Genomic DNA, 20,655 nt, shown 5'->3' on the forward strand with positions numbered 1-20,655 from the left:
TGTTGGTAGAAGGTGCCATTGTGTGAGTCAAACAGCCGTCTAGGTAAGCAGCATCACAGTATCTGGACCCAGGAAGTTGTAATGCAGTGTTTGTCACCTGTAGAAATTGTTTGATTCATTCTTGCGGTGTCAGTGACGCGCACTGCCTCACGCAGCAGGCAGTGTCATTGGAATTCACCTTGCAAAGGGGGAAAATCATTGTTGTTCTTCTCCCTCTTAATTTTTCCCATCACTTTGCATCCTCCCAATTCAAGCTGTCAATTCTGACTGAGATACCAGATAGATAACCTTTACAATAGTCTATCTGATGATGTGACTAACGAGTGCTGGCAACTCGTTGATGAATATTCGACTCCAGTTCTGAGAATCTCGGTGAGACGCCATGGGCTGCAAAAAACCACCAACATTGGCTGGACGCCTCGACTCCTACCCTGGAAAATCACAATCCTTGTCATAAGGTAAGTATGCATTCTGAACGCTGTTAACACGGCTGACTATGTGAAGATACTGTGGGCGCAGGTCATCACCATGAATGAGTACAAGGGTCAACGATAAATATTGGACCATTAATAGGTACTTCTTAGGTACCCAGGGAGCTTTGATTGGCGGTGTCAGATCATCACTGCCACTTTCCCAGCTAGGCCCTAATACAATGGTGAGCCTCAAGCTTCCCGAGTCTCCTACTGTACGAGTAACAGAGCATCAACAAATGTCGGCGATCTCCATCTCCTGCTTCGCCCATCAAATGACTGGAAAGGGAAGAGTCGCGACGCTAACATTTTGCGGTCCCTGGGATTTGTATTTTGACTGGCTGGATTCTTGAATCATTTCATCACATCCAGGTACGCGAAATCACAAGGAGATAGGCGGGAGAGCCGCACTCTTAACTCATGCTGGGTTGGGACATCCCTTGAACATTGGCAACAGTATGGACTGGCCTGGGAAGCCTACCTCCACATCTATCTCACCCTCATGCGACATCCGGTCCTCTTGGGCTTGGGTGCTAGTTATGGAGTCTCCTGTAAGGTGCCGCCTTTCGGCTGAAACTAAAAGGGCAAAACAGCAAATAAATCAAATGGGATCAATTGAGGCCAAACAGTTGTGGCCCCCCTTGGGACGCCTCACTGCCCAGGCTATCGACACATGCTGTACACATGCTGTACGGAGTACAGTAGGTCTGTTTTGTTTCCTTTGTGCTGCCTGCGCCTTTCTCTTTCACACCTCGCAACATCACTGCTCGATCACTACCAACGGCGCATACCTATATCCATACCGGATTCTCAGGCAACGCCCCCAATCACCTACCAGATTTTGTCGAGTTTTTCCACCCACAACCAAATCTCTTTCTTTCTCGAGACAGTCACTTCACTTCCAACCTTTGCGCTGACGGGCGGCTAATATGGCACCGTCCTTGTCTACTTCACTCCTCCTCAGCCTTCTTGCAGTCTCTCAACTCACCTCAGCCACCTGCTACTGGCAAAACTCCACCCTTGCCCCAGATGATCCTTATTCAATAGCGACCGACGATACAGCATGTTTTCCTGACCAGGAGAACTCACCATGTTGCGGAACGGGCTGGACGTGTTTAAGCGACGGTGTGTGCGAGATCAAACAAGGGGATACAACGTTTTATTACCGTGGAACTTGTACAGATCGTACCTGGAATAGTGTACAATGTCCTGGATGGTGTTTTGCGCAAAGTAAGTATTCGATATGAGTTTGCGGGACGACAGACGAGGCAGTGAATGGCATAAGTGAATGTCCTGAGTGAATGCCATATTCACTTCACTTCAGCGGTCATTATAAGTGGATATTATATTTGCTTCACTCGCGTGAATATCATGAGTGGATATTCTATTCACTCTGCTCGAGTGAATTCAGCCTGTGAGTACTTGGCTAATATGGCTTTCTTGTTACAGATTCCAATACTTCTATACCACTTGCTAAATGCGACACGGAACAGGATTGGTATGTTGGCCTTGTCCACTTTTCCAATCATCAAGAATTATATGATTTGTATCTGTATAATTGTCTCTCATACTGATATCGAGGTTATAGGTACTGTTGTCCAGGGGATAGCGAGTGTAGCTGTGAAACTGGAAAGAATGCCGTCAAACTGGGAGGAGGGCAACCTTCCACCATTACTGTCATTGGAAGCACCAGCTGGCCCGGGTTTACTAGCACTACAGCACCGTTCACAGCCAGTGATCTTGTCTCAGACGGCACCGCAACTGAGACGAGCAGCGAAGCAGCAGCTACCTCATCTACCAGGTCTACGAGTAACACGAATACTCCAGCAAGTATGTCGTCGAACACAGCTAGCGCAGCGGCTGCTTCTGCCACCACAAGTACCCCGGCTGTATCGGACGACGGAGGGTCAAGCAACACAGGCTTAGCCGCCGGGCTGGGTGCTGGATTGGGTGCCGCAGCTGTGCTAATCGGAGTACTTATTTTCTACCTCGTTCGAAATCGACGCAAGAAGAATGCTGCCAATGCAGGGGCTAGTGCTGGCTATGGTGGCGTTCCGGGAAGCAGTGCTACAATGCAGAAGCCATTCTACACGGATTCTCAACAGTCCGCACCGTATAGCGACATCAGTCACCCACTGTCCCAGCCAGAACTCCCTGGACAAGGAGAGTACAACAGAGCAGAAATGGCGACAGAAACACAGGGTCAGACCGTGTACAAAAACCAGCACAGAGCGGAGCTTGATGCTTCATGAGATGACGATTTCTCTGGTAGCGAGCGAGCAATGATTTTTGGTTTACGAATCTTGGGTGACAACGTTTGCGGCAGAATTGACGTCAAATGATATATCATATAATACGAATACCTTTCACTGATGTGCAACTCTTTGAAAAGCATTGGTCAAGTTCGGTATAAGCAGAAAACATCTCAGGCAAATGACTCAGCAAGACTTCACTAATCCGCTTTCTTTCTCGACCGCACGGCCCTGCGGCAATATAAACCACCGGAATGCTGATTGTTGGCTGTTTCCGATGTTTGCCGGCGCCTGTCCCTTTGAACCAATGACTGGAATTGGCCGCTCTTCCTATTTTCTGAGCATGCGACCGACCAAAACGTCAGTCCTGGCAAGCAAATGTGAGCAAATCGAACGAGTCTGGTGTGGCAATCCCATATATTTTGTGCGATGAGCATCACATGCGCACGACTTAGCGTACGATTCAGAAAATTAACATCATCGTCCAACCAAAATGGGAAAACGACGGAATCTACGAAGATGAATGTATGATGTGTAAGCAACTACCAACCCGTCCTGATGGTGGCATTTATTGGGTAAGATCTCATTATACCTTTTGTTTGGCGTCCATCTCGCTTCAACAAGCTTGGTTTAATCTTCAATTACCTTTATTCCTTCAACCAGGGTCCTCTTTCGGCAGTTGGTCTAAACAGCCTTGTTACCATCCATCACCTGCACGATCTGACCAAGTTCGAAGTCAAGTCGAAGTCGGGTCTTCGTATCATGGCGATAACCCGGTGGTAAGGTTGTGGTCGGAAGGGGTAGGTCTCTGGTCTTTTGAGGATAAATCTCGCACGCCGCTCTTCCGTCGTTTACCTCAGCCTAGAAGCCGACAGAGTATGTAATGTACGAAAGATTCATTTCATCTCCTCCCCTATCGGTTCATCATCTGTGGCGACATATTTACCAGGCACACAGACCCTGGTCGAGAGGCCGATTCAAGAGACACTCCTGACTTTCCCTCATTCCATTTTCTTTCCTTTCCTTTTTGCTCTTTCTTTTTGGGAAAACCCCCCTCGATCAACTCATACCTTGCCCAATTGAAACACAGGGGATAGTATAAGATACATCGAATCGAACGACAAAGACGCCTTCAGCTGACCTAAACTCCCCATTTTCCCAAGACAGGGAACGAACTCGTACTATAATACTTGTTCTCTATCTATTCAAGCCTAGTACTACTATCCCTGCCCGTCCACCAACTAGTACGACTGTGTGACCTACCTCCTCTCCTGGCGCTTCTAAGGAACCCAGGTCTTGTTCGCCATCGCTGGTTCCAGACTTGATCCGACTTTTGAATTCGACTTCAACCACCACCCCGAGCGGATCCCGACCCCCGTTGACGTCGTCGGTCACATACCAGATCACAAACTCGTCGAAATTCGCTCTACCTATTGACATCTCTTTGGGTTGTGGGGATTCTGACCGACCTTTTCATCTCGATTGTCTGGCTACTTGCTATACAACCATTTATATATTTGTTTATACGTCCTCTCTTCCTAGGAACTTGTTTGCGTCAACCTTTTTTTCCGTTGTCCAAAAATGTCATCATCGGACAGTCTAAGTACGACGTCGTCCCGTTCTTCACGTTCTTCTTCTTCACTACACATCGACATGTCTTTTGGTCACGACACCACTACCTCTATGGCTCAAAACCCTGGCTCGACGGCATGGCAGCAGCATCACCACCACCATCATCCTCACACCCCTCACATCCCTTCGCCACACGTCCCTCACATCGCGACCCCCCACCCATTGGCCGCCGCCACTCAGTACCTGGACAAGCACGTGGTGGGGGTGTTTGCAAAGCACCAGACAGAGTTCAATGTCAACCGGCAAGCGAGGGAGGCAAAACGCGAGGCCCGCCACAGCCTTGTCGACAGTCCGATTCCCGAGTACGAACACGATGACGACGTCGAGCGGCACGAATCCGATCGGCAACGACAACACAAGATCAGCACGGCCCTGAGGACGGCCGCCGTCACGTCGTTCGCCCCCGCCTTGGTGGATGGACAAGGTATCATCGACGACAGAAACGAAGGGGACGACAATGAAGCGTGGATGGCGGTTTTGGCGAAGAGGGAGGCTGCAAGGTTAAGGTCGGGAACTGGTCTGTCGACGGCCACGGGTGGTGGTGGTGGTGGTGGTGACGACTCGGGAAAAAATTCGTCGTCACCACCACCGCCCGGCGGACGAGCAGAGCGCTAGTGCGAATGGAAGTGCAAGTGCAAATGTAAACGGTGGCGAGCCTTGATTGCACGGGTGACGGGTCGAATAGGTGGTCAAGGTCGTGGGCGAGCAATCAGTTGGGTTTGATTTGAAAAAAGGACCGCATTCAAAGTCCAAAGCCCGTCGATATCGATATCGACATGGCGCATCATGAAACGATTGAACGATGAACGATTGAGTGTACGAATGTAGTTTGAAATATGAAACATGAAACATTAAACACACTCTCCAAATGCTCATTCCGCTGTCAACACTCGAAGAGCAAAGAACATGATCAGTTTCACTTTGAAGTACTCCAGTACTATCAACTCACGACGCGGTACGTCTACCCTACTGTTACTCCAATGCGCGCCCAACACCAAAACAAAAACAAAAATGGTGTATACACAAACGGTCCCATGGGTCAGTCATGTCTTCATATGAGAACGGATTTCAATCGTCAGATTACTCTCCCTGTCAAGTGTGCTCATTCATGCCTCGCTCTCGACGACCCGGTATCCCTCTGCCAGCTTCTTGGTAATCTCCTCGTTCTTATGTTGCAACAACGACAACGCATAAGCCGTATCGTCCCACTGTCTCTTGTTGACGCACCGACCAAGTCTGGCCGCGAGTTTCTCGGCGAGGTTCTTTGCATGTTTGTCCTGTAAGGGGCAAATTAGACATGATCAATCATCATAGGTTATAGCTAAACGCCAAAAGGGGCAAAGGGAAGTAGCGTCCTGTACGGTGACGGGCATGTGAAATGACAATGTGCCGGCCAAATCCGAGTAAATCCGAGTGCAAAACGAACATACCTTTTCGATAAAGCCACACAAGAACTTGAGAATTCTCTTGACGGCTTCTTCTTCCATTACTCCGCCCTCCAAAGGACCATCTTGAGTGAGAACACTAAACATGTCCACAAACTGATTATACACGGCGTTGTCCTTGGTCGCCAATTCGGTAAAGAACATGCGCGCAAGATCCGCGATCTTCTTGTCTCCGTCCTCGAGACATTTGGCCATTTCGCCCAGTTGACCCTTGACTTTGACTTGTCCAGCCAAAATCAAAAACGTCAGGGTCATCAAGCACGTCCGCTTGACGCTTTCGTCACCATCGTTGAGTCTTCGATACAGAAAGTCCGTGTTTTCGTCAATGAGGTGATTGAAGCAGACCGCCATGTCGCCGAGGGCGATCACGGCGTTCGACCGGACGATTGGATCTGTTGATCGTTCGAGAATCGTAATCAAAAGAGGCAAGTTCTTTTCGCAGTACTCACTGCTGACGCACATGAGCTTGGCCAGACATAAAGTCGCCTGGGCCTGGAGTTCACGGTCTTTGTAGGCTGCGTTGTTTGCACAAATCTCCGTCACCAATGGACCGAAATTGGCAAGCAACGAGTTCTGCCCATAAAGGAGCTCTCGTTCTCGAATGTGAGCAATGGCTTCGGTAAAATCGTCCTCAGTTGTGCCTCCAATCATATCGAGTTCGTCCTTCTCTTCTTCTTTCTGCTTCTCTTCCAAAACCTCTTCCGCGGCTGTCTTCTTTCGTCGAGCAGGTGTAGGACCGGCTGACTTGTCTCCTGACGTATTACTAGCCACGGCCTTGTTCTTTTCTTGCTCGTGTTTCCGCCGTTTGAAGTCAAGCTCGCACAATTCTAAATGAACAATTTGTTTGATGGCGATATGACCAACTGTAAAGAAAAGCTGAGAAAGGGCAAGGGATGGCTTCTCCTGCCCTTCTTTCGAGGCAGCGGCTTCCTCTGTTTCGGGCTTGTTGGCATCCTCGTCCGCTTCGTCAACATCCATTGGTTCAGCATCTTGAGCCAGTTCCGGGCTCGGCGTTCTCGAAAGCGAAGACAGGTCCTTCGTTTGTTGAAATACAAGTCGAGTTTTCTGCCTCAGTACTTCAGAACATAAGATATCAGGGTGGTCCGACAGAATATAAATGGCAGAAATTGCTTGTTCAGCCATTCCGTACCACTCCTTACTAGAAGACGTTGTCAGGAGAATTGAAGCGAGCATCCGTAGAACTTCATGGTTGTTGGGCATCCGAGACAAACCTGCTGCTGCTGTCTTTTCTTGAGCCTTCTTCGCAACAGGTATCATACGTCGCAATGCAACGCAGGTGAATTTAGCAAGGACAAAGTCTTGTCTGCCCAGTTGACCCAACCCTATTCGCAGCATGGTATCAATCTCCCTGATAACCACCTCGGGATTGGCCAAACCTATCATTCCAAGGACAATTATTGCACCTCGTCGCTGAGCTTTAGAGATTTCCTTGTTGACTCCATATACCTGCCACAACTTTGCCACCACTAGTTCAGAGATATGTCCAGCTTTGAACATCGTCGCTAGCAGCTGCTCCAGTGATGTCAATTCTGCTGGAGTAGCTCCAAACGTCAAGCTGATCATGTTTCGAGCGACAAAATTGGCGGCATCGTTGGCGGTAAACATATCTGGAGCGTCGAAGAACAAACCCTTGTAATTGTCGATCAGGTGAGTTTGTATACCCTTTCCTTCATCACTATTGCCTTTGGTCCAGATTAGTCGGAGCATGCGTCGAATGCCTTGACGGGCTGTCTCAATCTTGAACGCATCGATAGTGACAAAAAAGTCCATCACATCAATGACTTCGGTTTTGTTTGGGGAAGACAGCAGCTGTACTGCAAATTCTGAAGCTTCGTGGATCACATCAATAAACCTCAACGCCTCCAAGTAGTACTTGCGAGTCAGCTGAAGTTTTCCCAACACTTCCGAAGTCGCGGCTTCTTCTTGAGCCTTTCTTACTGCCTCAATCTTCTCCTCTTCAGTCATTTCGTCCGGGTCCTCAGCTTGAGCATCGGCATGTTGCGTAGCATCATCCAAAAGTTCATTATCAACCTTTTCCTCGCCGTTGGCCGTCTGGGCTACTCCAACTTCTTCGGGCGGAGGCTGTAGAGCTTCAAGCTGGGACTCTACGGCTTCTAGCCGGTCGACCCAATCCTTCCTGGAGAGCTGACCACCGTGCATCACACTGAAAGGATGCGAAGCGACAAGTTTCCTGAGCAATTTGATTGCATTCCGGCGCACGTTGCTGCTCTTGTCTTGTAAACTCTGCATAGCCAGCTCAGCAGCATGTTGCCGCCGTTTCGGGAATTTCTGCTCCAAGTCGCAGATCTTTGTGAAGACTTGGATTGCTTTGACTCTACAAAATGGAGCCGTGTCCAAAAAGCGCTGCTCGAGTGTGTCGAAGAATGCATTGATCTGGATTTTGGTCGTCTCACTCTTCTCTTCTTGCTTGCTCAAATCAGCAAGGAGATTTCCACAGACTTCGATGACTGAGCATCTCAAAGTGTAGGATTCGCTATCGAGGAATTTGGCGAGAAGACCCATCTCTTTAATGACTAGTCTCGGCTCCAACTCCGACAGCTTGATCATAAACGTAGATACTGATTTTGGGCCTTTTGTGTCATTTTGGCTGAATTCCTTTCCTGCTAACTCTCTCAGGATCTCTGCGGAGAGCTGATGATAATCGTACTGTTCTGCCAGAATGTGCAGAAACTCAGCCATCGGCTCCGACAGGTGCTCGAAATAGGTCAAATTCTGCACGATTGATGTTTGTGCACCGAGAGCATGGCCGTGGTGTTTGACGGCCACACAGAGCACCTTGAAGCAAAACATTCGAACTGGCGTTATCTTGACCCTGGCCTCGCTCTCCATGATCAAGTATACCGACCGTGTGAATAAATTAACGAACGTGTCTCGGTCAGAGGTGGTTTGAAAAATGCGGTTCAATTTCAGCTTCATGACCCGACACATGACATCCATTGCGCCTTGTACTTGGCCGGCCGAATCCCAAACATCATCTTTCGCAGCTGATTTGGATCTTGCTCCTTTTCCTCCTCTTCTTGCGGGGGCCAAGTTCGATTTCTCAAGAGCTTTTGCTTCGACACCTGAGATTGCCCACTGGAGAAGGAAGGCATACATCTCCAGGAGACGTTTATGTTGTGTAATGGTATCTTGTTCATCATTTTCAATATCGTGGTTGGCAACGTCCGCTGTAGTTGCGAGGCCGGAAACGATCAGATGGAGGATCTTGCTTAGAGAGTGGGTAGAAAGGACAGAGGATTGCCTGGATTGAAATGTTTTAGCACAAAAAGATCTGGGAATATTTCAGGTGATAGTAAGGAGGAGAGAGAGCGCACTTTAGCAGAAAGAGCAGAGTATCAAAGATAACACTTCTTCCCAGGGCCTCAGGGTTCTCAGCAATTGCGTCTATTACCGGATCCAGCGCATTGTTGACGAGGTCTGAATTGAGACTATCTGGATCATTCTCACAGTCGAGCAGCTCGGAGCTCGCTTCTGGAGTTGGAATTGCCGTGGAATCACTCAGATATAATTTGAGTAACTCATTAATATCGAATTCGACCTGGTCGTCCATGTTGCTGATTGTGCCTGTGCACGGCGTGGAAAGGAAAGGCAACTGGATTCACCAACCTTTGTTTACAGTGGCCAGTACAAAAAAAAGGCAAGGCTTCACCGCGCGGTGATTTTCACCACAGAAGAATTGGATCTCTCAGAATCAAAGTATCAATCAGTGCAAACAAGTTCACCGACATCGTCAAAAACATAACGATCACTCAATCATCCAGAATTGCTTTGCAGGGCTTGAAGTGTATGCGCACGCGTATTGATTGGTGGGATTTGTTGACAGCCGCTTAATCGGGCCATTCACCCCACAACAACACAATGAAATTGGCGAAGGCCAGAAGAGCCGTCCTGTGGTCTCTGCGACCAAGGAGGTTGACTGCTAGAAAATCAACAGTTCCAAAACACTCAAAGAACAAACAATCACAATATAATGTTGTGCTAACTCCCACTGACGCGTTAGAAGTCGAAGACGCCGAAAAGGAAGGAGCTGATCCTGCGCGTCCTGAACGTCAACCACCATTGGAGGTTGAGACGCAGCGGGCCGCTGCAGGAGAGTTTGCAACTGCAAGGTCTGACATTCTGGGCAAGAGAGGGCGACTCGACATGGTACACCCGGACATTGCCATCCACGAGGATGCCGAGGATAGCTTCCATGACGCTCGTAAGTCGCAGAAACCACTGCGCAGTCACGACATGGACCAGCCGCAGTATGACGAGGAAGATGACTCCATACCTGGGTCCTGCTCCGAGGATTCGGAAGAGAGTGAGGACAAAGTCGACGAGAGTGTCATGGAAGACATGCGGAAACTAGAGGAGAGTTTCAAAGGCATCTCTGAAAAATACCGGTTGATCAACCGCATCGGAGAAGGTAAGCTCGCCGTTCCAGCTCGACCATGTCGATACTCATGATCGATAGGCACATTCTCGACGGTGTATAAAGCGGAACAACTCCCTCAGGCGGATGATTTCGACCAAGAGAATGACGTGCCCTCGGGGGTGCTTGATGAAGATATGCCAGCATGCAAGAGACGGAAGACCAATTCTACAGACCAACACATGCGATCTCGACGAAGGCCCCAGATTGTGGCTCTGAAGAAGATCTACGTCACGTCGTCCCCCCACCGAATCCTCAATGAACTGGAGCTGTTGCACGAATTACGAGACTCGCCGTATATTTGTCCGCTGCTGACGGCATTCAGACACCTCGACCAAGTCGTTGCTGTGCTGCCATATTTCAAACATCTGGATTTTCGGCTATACTACCGCGATTTCCTGGTCAATGACATGCGTCACTACTTTCGCAGCCTGTTCAATGGGCTGTGGCACGTTCATAAAGCTGGAATCCTGCATAGAGACATAAAGCCGACCAATTTCCTCTACGATCACTCGAAACGACAAGGAGTGCTTGTTGACTTTGGTCTTGCTGAGCGCCAGGGTACAGACTGGCAACAGTGTCTCTGCACAGAATTCAAGGAGCGACGCAAAGACAAATTTCTCAACTCAGTCGCCATTCAGATGGTACAGAACCAAGCTGACCTGATGTCTAATGGCCATCCCAAGAATGATAGTCGACCTTCACGACGAGCAAACAGGGCAGGCACAAGAGGTTTCCGAGCACCGGAAGTCCTGCTCAAATGCACATCGCAGACCACCAAGATCGACATCTGGTCTGCAGGTGTCATCTTATTGACGCTGTTAGCACGAAGATTCCCATTTTTCAACAGTGCTGACGACGTCGACGCCATGATCGAGATCGCCTCTATCTTTGGTCGGAAGAAGATGAAGGGTGTTGCTGCTATGCACGGCCAAGTCTTTGAAACCAACATTGAAACCATTGGCGAGCGTGGTTTTACACTCGAGAAAATTATCCTTTGGGCAAGCTGTCGAGAGAAGGAACATGACCAGCTCCGCGCTGGTGAGGCGCAAGCCGTTTCATTCTTGGAGGGTCTCCTTGAACTTGATCCTGCTAAAAGATTGAGCGCGAAAGAAGCACTGCAGCACGAGTTCTTCACAGCACCTGTCGAGGACGAGGAAGAGCGCGCAGAGCGAGAGGCACAAGATGAGCTCGAAGAAGAGCAGAGATTAAGGCGTCGCTGATAATATTGTCACAGCATTTTTGAGGTGTTTGAGGAATTCAATGACAGCCTGGTAGAAGTGTATTATTAGCAAGCTAGATACCCCCTGGGACATTGGACGGCAGGGCATTGCATGGTGAGGCTTGTGTTTGACGAACAGTGTGCTTGATGGGGGAGGGTTTTTGACGAGATGAAGAAATGTCCTCGACGCGAATAGAGCGCCATTTTATACAAATGAAGAAGAAACAATTCATGCATTTTGCTTTCTAAGGTCGATATAGAGGGTCAGGAGTTTGTTGTCACGGCGCTGTTACGAATACGAAGATATTAACGGAATAAACACCAAGCCGTTTGTTGATGTCATGACCAACGACAAACAAAATGCGAGCGCAAAACTCCAATAGTGGATCTTAAATAGACGGGCTGATAACAGTGACACCGGCGACTGTCGACAATTCTAAACTACAGACAAATCTCTTTTCGAGTTTCGCGTAAATCCCAATTTCGAGATTCAAAAGTGGCAGTTCGCGTGCTGAGAGAGCGTCGAAGCTTGTCCTGCCACCACTCTCTCAGATATCGAAGAAGTTCACCTAGGGTTGTCACTATACCATCCAGTATCAAGTACCACATCGAGTCGTCTACAATTCATTTTCTTAAAGTATAGAGAGCATACACACACACTGCGACCCAAGATCTACCTACCGATATCGGCCTCTCCTTTGATGCAATTATACCCTAGACGTCTTCTCCTACGGCCGGCAAAGACATTTTGGACATTCAGAGCCATGTCCACGGCGCCACTTGGTCCAAAGGCAAAACGCCCACCTAAGCGTTTCGCACCGCTCGATCCGACGCTACAGCACGACAGGGACCTCCCAAAGCTGAAGGGTATCATATTCGATGTGGACGGCACGTTATGGTAAGTTTCTCTCTGCCAACCCAGATACCTACCTAGGTAGTATTCATCTGGCACAGCCTTTCCTATGCACAGGGGCGTCTAGATGACCGTTGAGTGATACACGAAATAGTCTCCCTCAGAACTACATGTTTCGTGAGATGCGCTCTGCCTTGGGTATCCCGAAATCCATCGACATAATTGACCATATACGGTCGTTGTCCAACGAGCCAGACGGGGAGCATCCCGCAACTGAACCGCCACATTCACCGCTCGACCCGACGCAACCGCCGTCTGAAGAAATGCTCTCTCCGACCAGCGACACCGACCCGGATCCGGCCCCATCGTCGCCCCAGTCGCGTGCCGTGGCTACGATCAAAGCCATCGAGCGTAATGCGATGACCTCCCAGCGCCCTCAACCTGGACTGCAGGAGTTGATGGCCTACCTCACGCGTCGGGGAGTGCCGAAGGCTCTGTGCACGAGGAACTTCCCGGCGCCGGTGCACCATCTGCTCAGCACGTTTGTGCCGGACGAGAAGTTCCACCCCATCATCACGCGCGAGACCGAGGGCGTCCAGCCGAAACCGAGTCCGGAGGGGCTGTGGACGATTGCGTCGCAGTGGGGGCTTGACAAGGATGTCGACGACAGGGTGTTGGATGGTATCACAGTTCATACTGGTCCAGAGGGCGAGATAGAGGTCGATCCATTGGAGGTCACGAAGAGTGTTCTCGGGTCGGGATTGATCATGGTGGGAGACAGTATCGACGACATGGCGAGCGGGTATAGAGCTGGTGCGGCGACGGTGCTGTTGGTCAATGACGAGAATCAGCACTTGGAAAGCCACGAGTATACCGGGTTGTGCGTGAAAAGGTTGGATGAGTTGATTGATATTCTGGAACGGGGGTTTAAGGAGATGAGTGCATCGTGAATACCACCCTATCCTACCTGACCTAAAGATCTATCACTCTGGAAATGACTCGCAGCATAATCAGCCTACTGTGACCCAAACAAGATGCAGGTGATTCAGGGAGAGAGAATCATCTGCACTCTCACGCAGGGTACATCCCGCCGGAACATACAGCATGGGGTAGGCGGAGTAAATGATCCAAAGACAGACGCAGGAGACTGCTGCATTCCCTACTCATACACGTGATGATTTGTGGCAGCAACCAAGCAGCTAGCATCCCCCTGCATGAGTATCACTGTATCATGACATGTCTGGTTGCACAGAATAGAGACACGGCAATAATGATTGATACGGTACAAAACGATTCGTGGCCTCAAGGATGATGCGCTGGCAAAACGAGATCGAATGGACGAATGAGGATGGGAGAGCAGTCGCTGAAACTGTTCATCACATTTTTTTGCCTGCGCACCACCGCCCCGTCGCCTGTGCAACCATGCAGGAATTTCTTTCTTTTCTTTTCTCGTCAGGGCTGGGCGTCATTCGCGGCCACCACAGGCCCAAGAAAGGCGGCTTGTGGGGAGTGCGGATGGCGGCAAAGGCCCGTAGCTGGGAAGCCATTCGTCCCGCCAACCGTGAAGCCGGATCTCTCGGTGGATGGTTTTGGCAATTGTGATTGTAGGATAATTTTGGACCTCGTCGGGCACAGGATCGAGGCGGTCAACAACGATGCATCAGCTGGTCGAGAGGTAGGACTCGTATCTATTGTTGAGATGTCTGTTTGAGATTTGGTCTGTAGGGGGGAAGTGTGTCGGTATTCCAGCAGCGCCATTTAGAAGAAAACCTGATGATGATAACCTGGTACCGGTCAAAGTCATAAGGACAATACTTCCGGGCAGCAAAGATCTGTGCGTGGTAGTACCCGAAAATCAGACGCCCGAGCTTTGTCTGGAGAATAAAAAAGCTGGAGAGAGCTTGGGCCGGCCTGGCGAACCGACACTCGACGACGGCTGTCTCATGATAACCATAATTCAAGCTCGCGTCAGAGCTTGCATGAAGAGGCTTCTGAAACCAGTGAATGAGATCATGTCGTTTGTTGATGAAGTTTGAAAATGGACATGGATGGAGGCGCCAGACAGAGAGGAGAAAGGGCCTGCTGAGCCTTTACCAGCGGGTTCCTGGTCGGCGTGGCGAGCTGCCGACAAGGTGACTGGCCTTTGAATATCGCCTAAGCTTAGCGGGCACTTTGGTGTCACTGCGCCATTTGGGGCCTCTAAAGATTCCCGGGCATTTTTAGATGGCCTACAGAGCCTAGAGGGCCTAAACAGCCAACAGTAGTGCCTCTGTACGGAGAACTTGCCTCTCCATCTCACCTCCGCCCAGTAGCCCAATAGCCCAATCGCCTCACTTACCACTCCGTCCCCTGCTGCTGCTGTTGCGCTACTCTCACAATCCCAGCTGTCCGCAACTCATCCACCTCCATCTCCATCGAATTCGCTTCAGCAGCTTTTCTCTTTCCCTTCCGAGCCAGTCTTGTCTTGCGTGTTTGCTTGTCAGTTGAGCCTTTTGATTTCTGGCCAGAGATACCCGTGAGCGTTCGTCAACTGCGATCCTAGACAAACGGTGACAATTGTCTCAAACAAAGACCTCGTCCACAAATTTCCCAGCCTCACAATTCTTCCACGAACTGTTCTCTGATCACCTGTTCGTCGCTTCCTGAGTGGAATCCTCCCTTACGATCGCAAAAACAGCTCGTCCGAACACCGATCTCACTCATGTCACTCCAACGACGTTAATAAATAATCTCTGGTGGACATCAATTATCGCCGCTACCTGCAGCCTTTTGTTTACATTCGACGGAAAGCCTCGCACTAAGCAAGCCCCTCTTTCACCGACAAGTCATGCAAAGCCGCTGCCTCGCAGGAGAATAAATAATCGACCTGTTCAAATAAAGAGTGCATGCGCAACAGGATCTGTGCATGTCCTCCATGAATTCCCACCGCCTGAGGTAGCTTCAGAATGGGCTTTACCAGTCGACGCCCAATTCTGCCTGCGCCCACCGACTCGGAACTAGGCCCGACTGACGACACTGGACTTGGAACAGACCTGGGTACGGATCTCTCACGGAGGAGTGACAAGACATCCGATACTATTCCGGACGACGGTACACCGATCACTATCACGACCGCCCCAAAGCACAAAGCCAAGGGCAAACTTACAAAAACCCGACAACAATCCCAGACTTCTCTACTTATTGAGTACTTTGAGGGAAACAAGACACCCGAGTCTGGTCAACGAAGGCCAAGCTTACGGGTCCGATACACCCCATCTCATTCCAGGAAGAACAAGGAGAAGGGAGAAGGACACATCTTGGTGACTGAATCTAAATCGGCTCGACGACCCTCCCAAAGTCATCGTATTGTGCTGGGAGGTAACGAGTCTCTTGCCGAGAACCCAATCACAAGCGACATAAGTTCGCTGGATCCTGCTGACGACCTTGTATCTGCTGCACCGGTCGAAGTCGAGGTATTGCGCGGCACTCCCAGCGAACTTTCAGAGAGAAGCCCTTCCCCGGAAGCCAGGTACATTGAACCAGGATCAGATATCTCTTCTATGCCGGCCGAGAGCTCTATCGGACCACATCAAACTATCAGCATGGTGCCTTCGACTCAGAGCGGCAGTGTCGCCAGAGGTACTTCCTACGACGGGCTGAAGCCACCCGTGATACCGGCGGAACGGAACTTGAGTAACGAGCGAATCACTCAAAAGGTCATTGAGAAGCTCAGTAACAAGCCTAGAGTATCCGCGAAACGACAACACAGCAGTCACAGCGCCAGCCGCAGCAACGGCAGCAGAGAGGCTGAAATACCGAATCGCGAAGCAAGAATTCGTGTCACGAAGCCTGTTGAAGATGAATCCGCTCCGAGTGCCACAGGATCTAGTCTTGTCAGTGGCTCCCAGTTATCCGCAGACCTTCGGCCAGCCGACCAACGTTCAGCACGATCTGGCGCTTCAAATGCCTCCATCACAAATAATCCAAGACTCCTACAAGCAGTCGAAGACGCCGTCAAACGGATGATACTACCGGAGCTCGATGCGATAAGAAGAGATCAAAAACACTCACATCGATCGCGTCACGATAAATTAAGCAGTCCCTCGGATATTTCTTCTAGCACCATCTCTCGGGACGACAGATCACGACGTAAGTCGTCAGGGAGCAAATCAAAGCGACGTGAAAGTCGAGACTCGGAGTCCGGTTTGGCTGCAGGCTCTTCCCGCCGCCGTAGGAGTCACAAGAATGTTGATTACGACTCCCCATCCGAGCAAAGCTACGATCCAACCGAGTCGCTTGATAGCAACAGCATACGCGAGGAGAAGAAGTCCCGAAAATATCGAAGCCATCACTTACGGGATGTAGCGGCAGGAGCCCTTGGGGGAGCAGCACTGACCGCAGCAGCTCTTAAGTCTCATGATTCTGGCTCGAGCCTCGAGTATTCAGTGCACCGAAGACGGCGTCGAAGCAAGAGTCGCAGCAGTCGGAGTGCCAGCATTGCAGAGAAGGAAGATGCCTTTCAAAAACACCATGTTCCTCCTATGCCCTTTGTCAGTGATCTCGGGACCGACCTGACTCGAAGTTCTTTGAAGTCCTCGAATGATGGCAGGACCGAAACTCCAACCAGAGGTGAGGTTAGGGGAGTGATACGTGGCTCGCCTCTCGATGTGCCTTCGCCAGGATCATTCACACCCACACGAAACTCTTTGGATCTAAAGAGAGGACTTGGTACTCATCATGGCAATCTCTCAGAGCATAACCTCTCCGGCCCTGATATCTCATCCAGGAAAGAGACCTTCGACGAGGATGGCGTTGATCGTTCGGACGAAGTGGATGATATTGACTTTGCAACTCATGGGTTTGCTGCCCTGACTGATCCTGAACGAGCAAGAGCATACGAGAGAAATTTGCATCAACAGCATCCGATCAGAAGGGGTCTAAGCCCTATACAAAGTGTCGCTAGCTACCAAACTACCGAACCCAATCGTACATCCATCATGCACGCAAGAAGTTCTGAGTCTATCAACTCGCCGAAGAAGACTCCTCAGATGGACGACCAAATATCCATATCCTCAATATCATCGGCGCCAAGTACTGATTTGGCTCGCTCTCGACGACCTCAAGGCATAAGTCTTGAAAATCGCAGTGAGATCATGGGACAACATCCAAGCTCATACAATTCCACGCCAAGGCAAGCAGATGTTGATGTTTTTGAAGAACAACATCGCGAAAACGAGAGTTACCGCGATGAGCCGTATATCGACAAGGTTACCGCTGGACGACAAGTCGGCCAAGTGTCAGGCGCGACTGCAGAGTACATCGAGTCTCCAGTGGGTGTAGAATCTGCAGTGGCATCATTGATTGAGCCATCAGTCGTTGATTCTGCGAATCATTACTCACCGCGTGGGAGTCAAGCAGACTCCTATAGCGCCCGAGAAGAGCAAAGTCCATACCACTCTCAGCGAGGAAGCCCCTTGAAGCATGAAGTATCACACCACAGCTTTGACGAACGTGGTTATCCTGCTGGTGAAGACATAATGGATTCCCCTCCTCAAAGCCCTGCCCGCTCGATGGAGCATTTCGATGCTGTCCCGGCTCAACCAGCAGTCCAATCGTCAGGAAACCAACCTTCGAATCAATCTGAGCGATCGCCAGACTCAGACATCACAACCAACCCCTCGATCATTCGAGGTCCGATTGGCGGGATGGCTCAAGGCAGTACTGACCACTGGCCTTACGACCCGACACCACCACGCTCACATCCAGAGTTGGTACTCCCGCCCGTAAGCAGAGATATAGGTTCTGCTGGCACCGACCTGATTCCGCAAGCCCTGTCCATTAACCGTGGCTCCGACTTGGATCAGAAAGGCGACCTGTACATGAAAGCGCTGCCACTAGCCACGCCACCTGGAGGCAAGGATGAAGGCTACGAAACTGGCGCCAATGCTCCCTCTCCCGGTCTGTACTCTAACAAGGACAACTTCGCCATCAATGCTCCTCTCGAGGACGATCCTTTTGCCACTGGTCGGGACAAATATGTCAGTGGGTTGTCCCACGGCCTTTCACCAATGTATGATAGTGCTTCAGGACGTGGCCGCGACAACATCCAGTCAAAAGATATTGTGGCACTCATGGACCATCTGACAGTGCGCGACGCCCAGCGCAATGCACGAGACACGGAAATCCTGGTTACACTCGTCCGTAGTGCAGCCGAAATGAGAAACTCCTTTGAGGATATGAAAAAATTCATAACCGAGCAGGACGGAATGATCATAGACTCGGCTGATAGACAACATCAGCAGACACAAAAGATTGTCAGTGGACCTCGGCCGCAACCGATGACTCCTCGCGCTGCCACATCTGCAGCTTCAGAGGAGGAGCTCCCTTCGAAACGGCGGAACGTCTTTCAACGAGCGCTCCGTGGCCTCGGTGCTAAGAATACGCAAGAGCTACAAAATATCGAAAACATGCTTATGCGTCTGCTGGACGAAGTAGAAGGACTTCGAGCCATACAGTCTACTTCGGTCCCGCAAAACCAGCCCAGGTCTACGAGTTTAGCCTCAGCAGACAATGCTCAGCCTCCTACTGATACTGGTTATGAACCTGAGGGACAGGCTGGTACATCATCTACGGGTGATCGTTCAGGCTTCTTTTCCAACAACTCCTCTCGTCAGGCAGACTACCGCAATTATACCATGCAACGAGATGTTTCGAATCGAATCAGTACAGTGATGGAAGGGGATGAGGAATATGAGGATTATGGCGATGGCCTTGGTGCAGCTACCGCTGGAAATGTTCAAGCCATGTCGCGATCGACCCCAACCAGAGCTGATCCTGGTCGACAAACCAGAGGCGGATCGGTACCTCTGAATACTCCACCTCGAACGCATGTTCCACATATGGGCTCGTTGAGCAACGACAATACTCCTCAGTATTCCGCGAACGACGGCTCGGGGCGAAAGCACAAGACTTTTTCATCTTCTTTTATCCCCAAGATGGTCTCTAGGTGGTCCAAGACTACTGCCTCGACGGAGAACTATCGAACAAGCAACCAGCGAATCCGCCCGTACTCCGAGGTTTCTCGTTCGGGCTCAAACCTAGGGGAATACGAATACGAAAATGATCCTCAAGGTGACGATCGACTTCGTTCGCAAGGCTCATTCCAACAAGAACACTATGAGGATGAAGAGAATCGTCCACGTTCTCCCTTGTTGCCCAGCCAGATTTCAGACAACCCTAAATACCAGGCACATCGAAATAGTATGAACTTGCAACACCCTCAACCTCGACAAGGTCCAACTGGTCGATATCAGTCTCGATTAGAATCAGAAGCCCAGCTCTACAATGACGAACTGTCGCCAACCTCGCAGACCTCCTCGCATTGGGATCATCAACATGGATTCCGAAATCCAGAAGGCACTGCAGCCATGTATGGAGGACATGTCAGCCCAGTCTCTGATCTGACATACTCCCAGGATCTCGGCATTCCCCACGACAATAAAAGCGTTGCGTCTTCTCAAGGACCACCGCGGCCTCCGAAGATTCCAAATGATGAGCCTTTGGTGCCTCAGCGACCCCCTAAGGTGATGATGAGTCCTTCTCCTTCGAATCGACAACCGACATACGTCGACCATGTGGCTGCTGCCCGCGCAGGTAGTCCAGCATTCGATAAGGTATGTCTTAATGTAGTAAGCTGAGAATGGTTCTTTGCTGACGCTTATGCCAGTCTCCTGTGGCAGCTTTGCGATCTCCGCAAAGTCAAGGACGCAAACCGTCTGGACCTAGGCCACTTACAACAGCAAGTGGTTCAAAGGGTGATATGAACACCATCAAGAGAACTCGATTTAGAGGAAGTCCGCATCAGATCGACAGCGAGGATGAAGCGACAGCAGCCTATTAAGCGGGGTTGTGTGGTCTGGCTTTGGTTGTAATTTCAAGATGCATACGACGGTTGTACAAGTTTGATTCATGACATAAGAATTTTCTATTTACTCCTGGCGAGTGAACAAAGCTGCAAAGCTGCTGGTGGTGATGTGATTATGATGATGAAAATGATGTACAGAGCGGTCCCTTTCTTTGACTTGGTATTGTCGATTTTTTTTTCAAAAGCGAGTAATTAAGAATTGGATGTGGCAGAGAGTTGGATGGATGATGGTTCTCTCAAAACCAAAATATTACCAGTCAAGTGACTCGGATTATGACGACTGTGAATAATGGGTGTGGTGTTGAAGGTCAAATGCATCTTTCTTCGTTCTTTCTTGGTGGCGTACAGTGTGGTACGTATGAGAATGTCCAGAAAAGGTAGAAACCGAGTAGAATATCAAAATGATCAAACTACGGAGGTCT

General features: G+C 50.0%; 6 protein-coding genes across 6 annotated transcripts; 5 read left to right on the forward strand and 1 right to left on the reverse strand.

Annotated features, from left to right (window-relative positions):
* Positions 1-1,119: 1,119 nt before the first annotated feature.
* On the forward strand, positions 1,120-2,846 carry PV06_04392 (uncharacterized protein). The gene is made up of 3 exons (XM_016405283.1): positions 1,120-1,700; positions 1,920-1,968; positions 2,059-2,846. The coding sequence occupies exons 1-3, from the start codon at positions 1,400-1,402 to the stop codon at positions 2,720-2,722; spliced, it is 1,014 nt and encodes a 337-aa protein (XP_016263489.1). The 5' UTR covers positions 1,120-1,399; the 3' UTR covers positions 2,723-2,846.
* A 441-nt stretch (positions 2,847-3,287) lies between these two features.
* Positions 3,288-5,585, forward strand: PV06_04393 (uncharacterized protein). Its single transcript, XM_016405284.1, has one exon. The coding sequence runs from the start codon at positions 4,304-4,306 to the stop codon at positions 4,967-4,969; it is 666 nt and encodes a 221-aa protein (XP_016263490.1). The 5' UTR covers positions 3,288-4,303; the 3' UTR covers positions 4,970-5,585.
* PV06_04394 (uncharacterized protein) lies at positions 5,220-9,430 on the reverse strand. Its single transcript, XM_016405285.1, has 3 exons — positions 9,156-9,430; positions 5,785-9,082; positions 5,220-5,631 (listed from the first exon to the last, which is right to left on the reverse strand). The coding sequence occupies exons 1-3, from the start codon at positions 9,389-9,391 to the stop codon at positions 5,461-5,463; spliced, it is 3,705 nt and encodes a 1,234-aa protein (XP_016263491.1). The 5' UTR covers positions 9,392-9,430; the 3' UTR covers positions 5,220-5,460.
* Positions 9,431-9,699: 269 nt separating this feature from the next.
* PV06_04395 (uncharacterized protein) lies at positions 9,700-11,703 on the forward strand (the record flags this gene model as incomplete). The annotated part of the gene is made up of 2 exons (XM_016405286.1): positions 9,700-10,249; positions 10,298-11,703. 2 exons carry the CDS (start codon positions 9,700-9,702, stop codon positions 11,476-11,478), a joined length of 1,731 nt encoding a protein of 576 aa, XP_016263492.1. The 3' UTR covers positions 11,479-11,703.
* Positions 11,704-12,241: 538 nt separating this feature from the next.
* On the forward strand, positions 12,242-13,280 carry PV06_04396 (uncharacterized protein; the record flags this gene model as incomplete). The annotated part of the gene is made up of 2 exons (XM_016405287.1): positions 12,242-12,375; positions 12,485-13,280. The coding sequence occupies 2 exons, from the start codon at positions 12,242-12,244 to the stop codon at positions 13,278-13,280; spliced, it is 930 nt and encodes a 309-aa protein (XP_016263493.1).
* Positions 13,281-14,724: 1,444 nt separating this feature from the next.
* Positions 14,725-20,639, forward strand: PV06_04397 (uncharacterized protein). The gene is made up of 2 exons (XM_016405288.1): positions 14,725-19,982; positions 20,036-20,639. The coding sequence occupies exons 1-2, from the start codon at positions 15,276-15,278 to the stop codon at positions 20,207-20,209; spliced, it is 4,881 nt and encodes a 1,626-aa protein (XP_016263494.1). The 5' UTR covers positions 14,725-15,275; the 3' UTR covers positions 20,210-20,639.
* Positions 20,640-20,655: the final 16 nt, after the last annotated feature.

The sequence above is a fragment of the Exophiala oligosperma genome (assembly GCF_000835515.1).
Source record: "Exophiala oligosperma strain CBS 72588 unplaced genomic scaffold supercont1.4, whole genome shotgun sequence".
NCBI lineage: Eukaryota > Fungi > Ascomycota > Eurotiomycetes > Chaetothyriales > Herpotrichiellaceae > Exophiala > Exophiala oligosperma.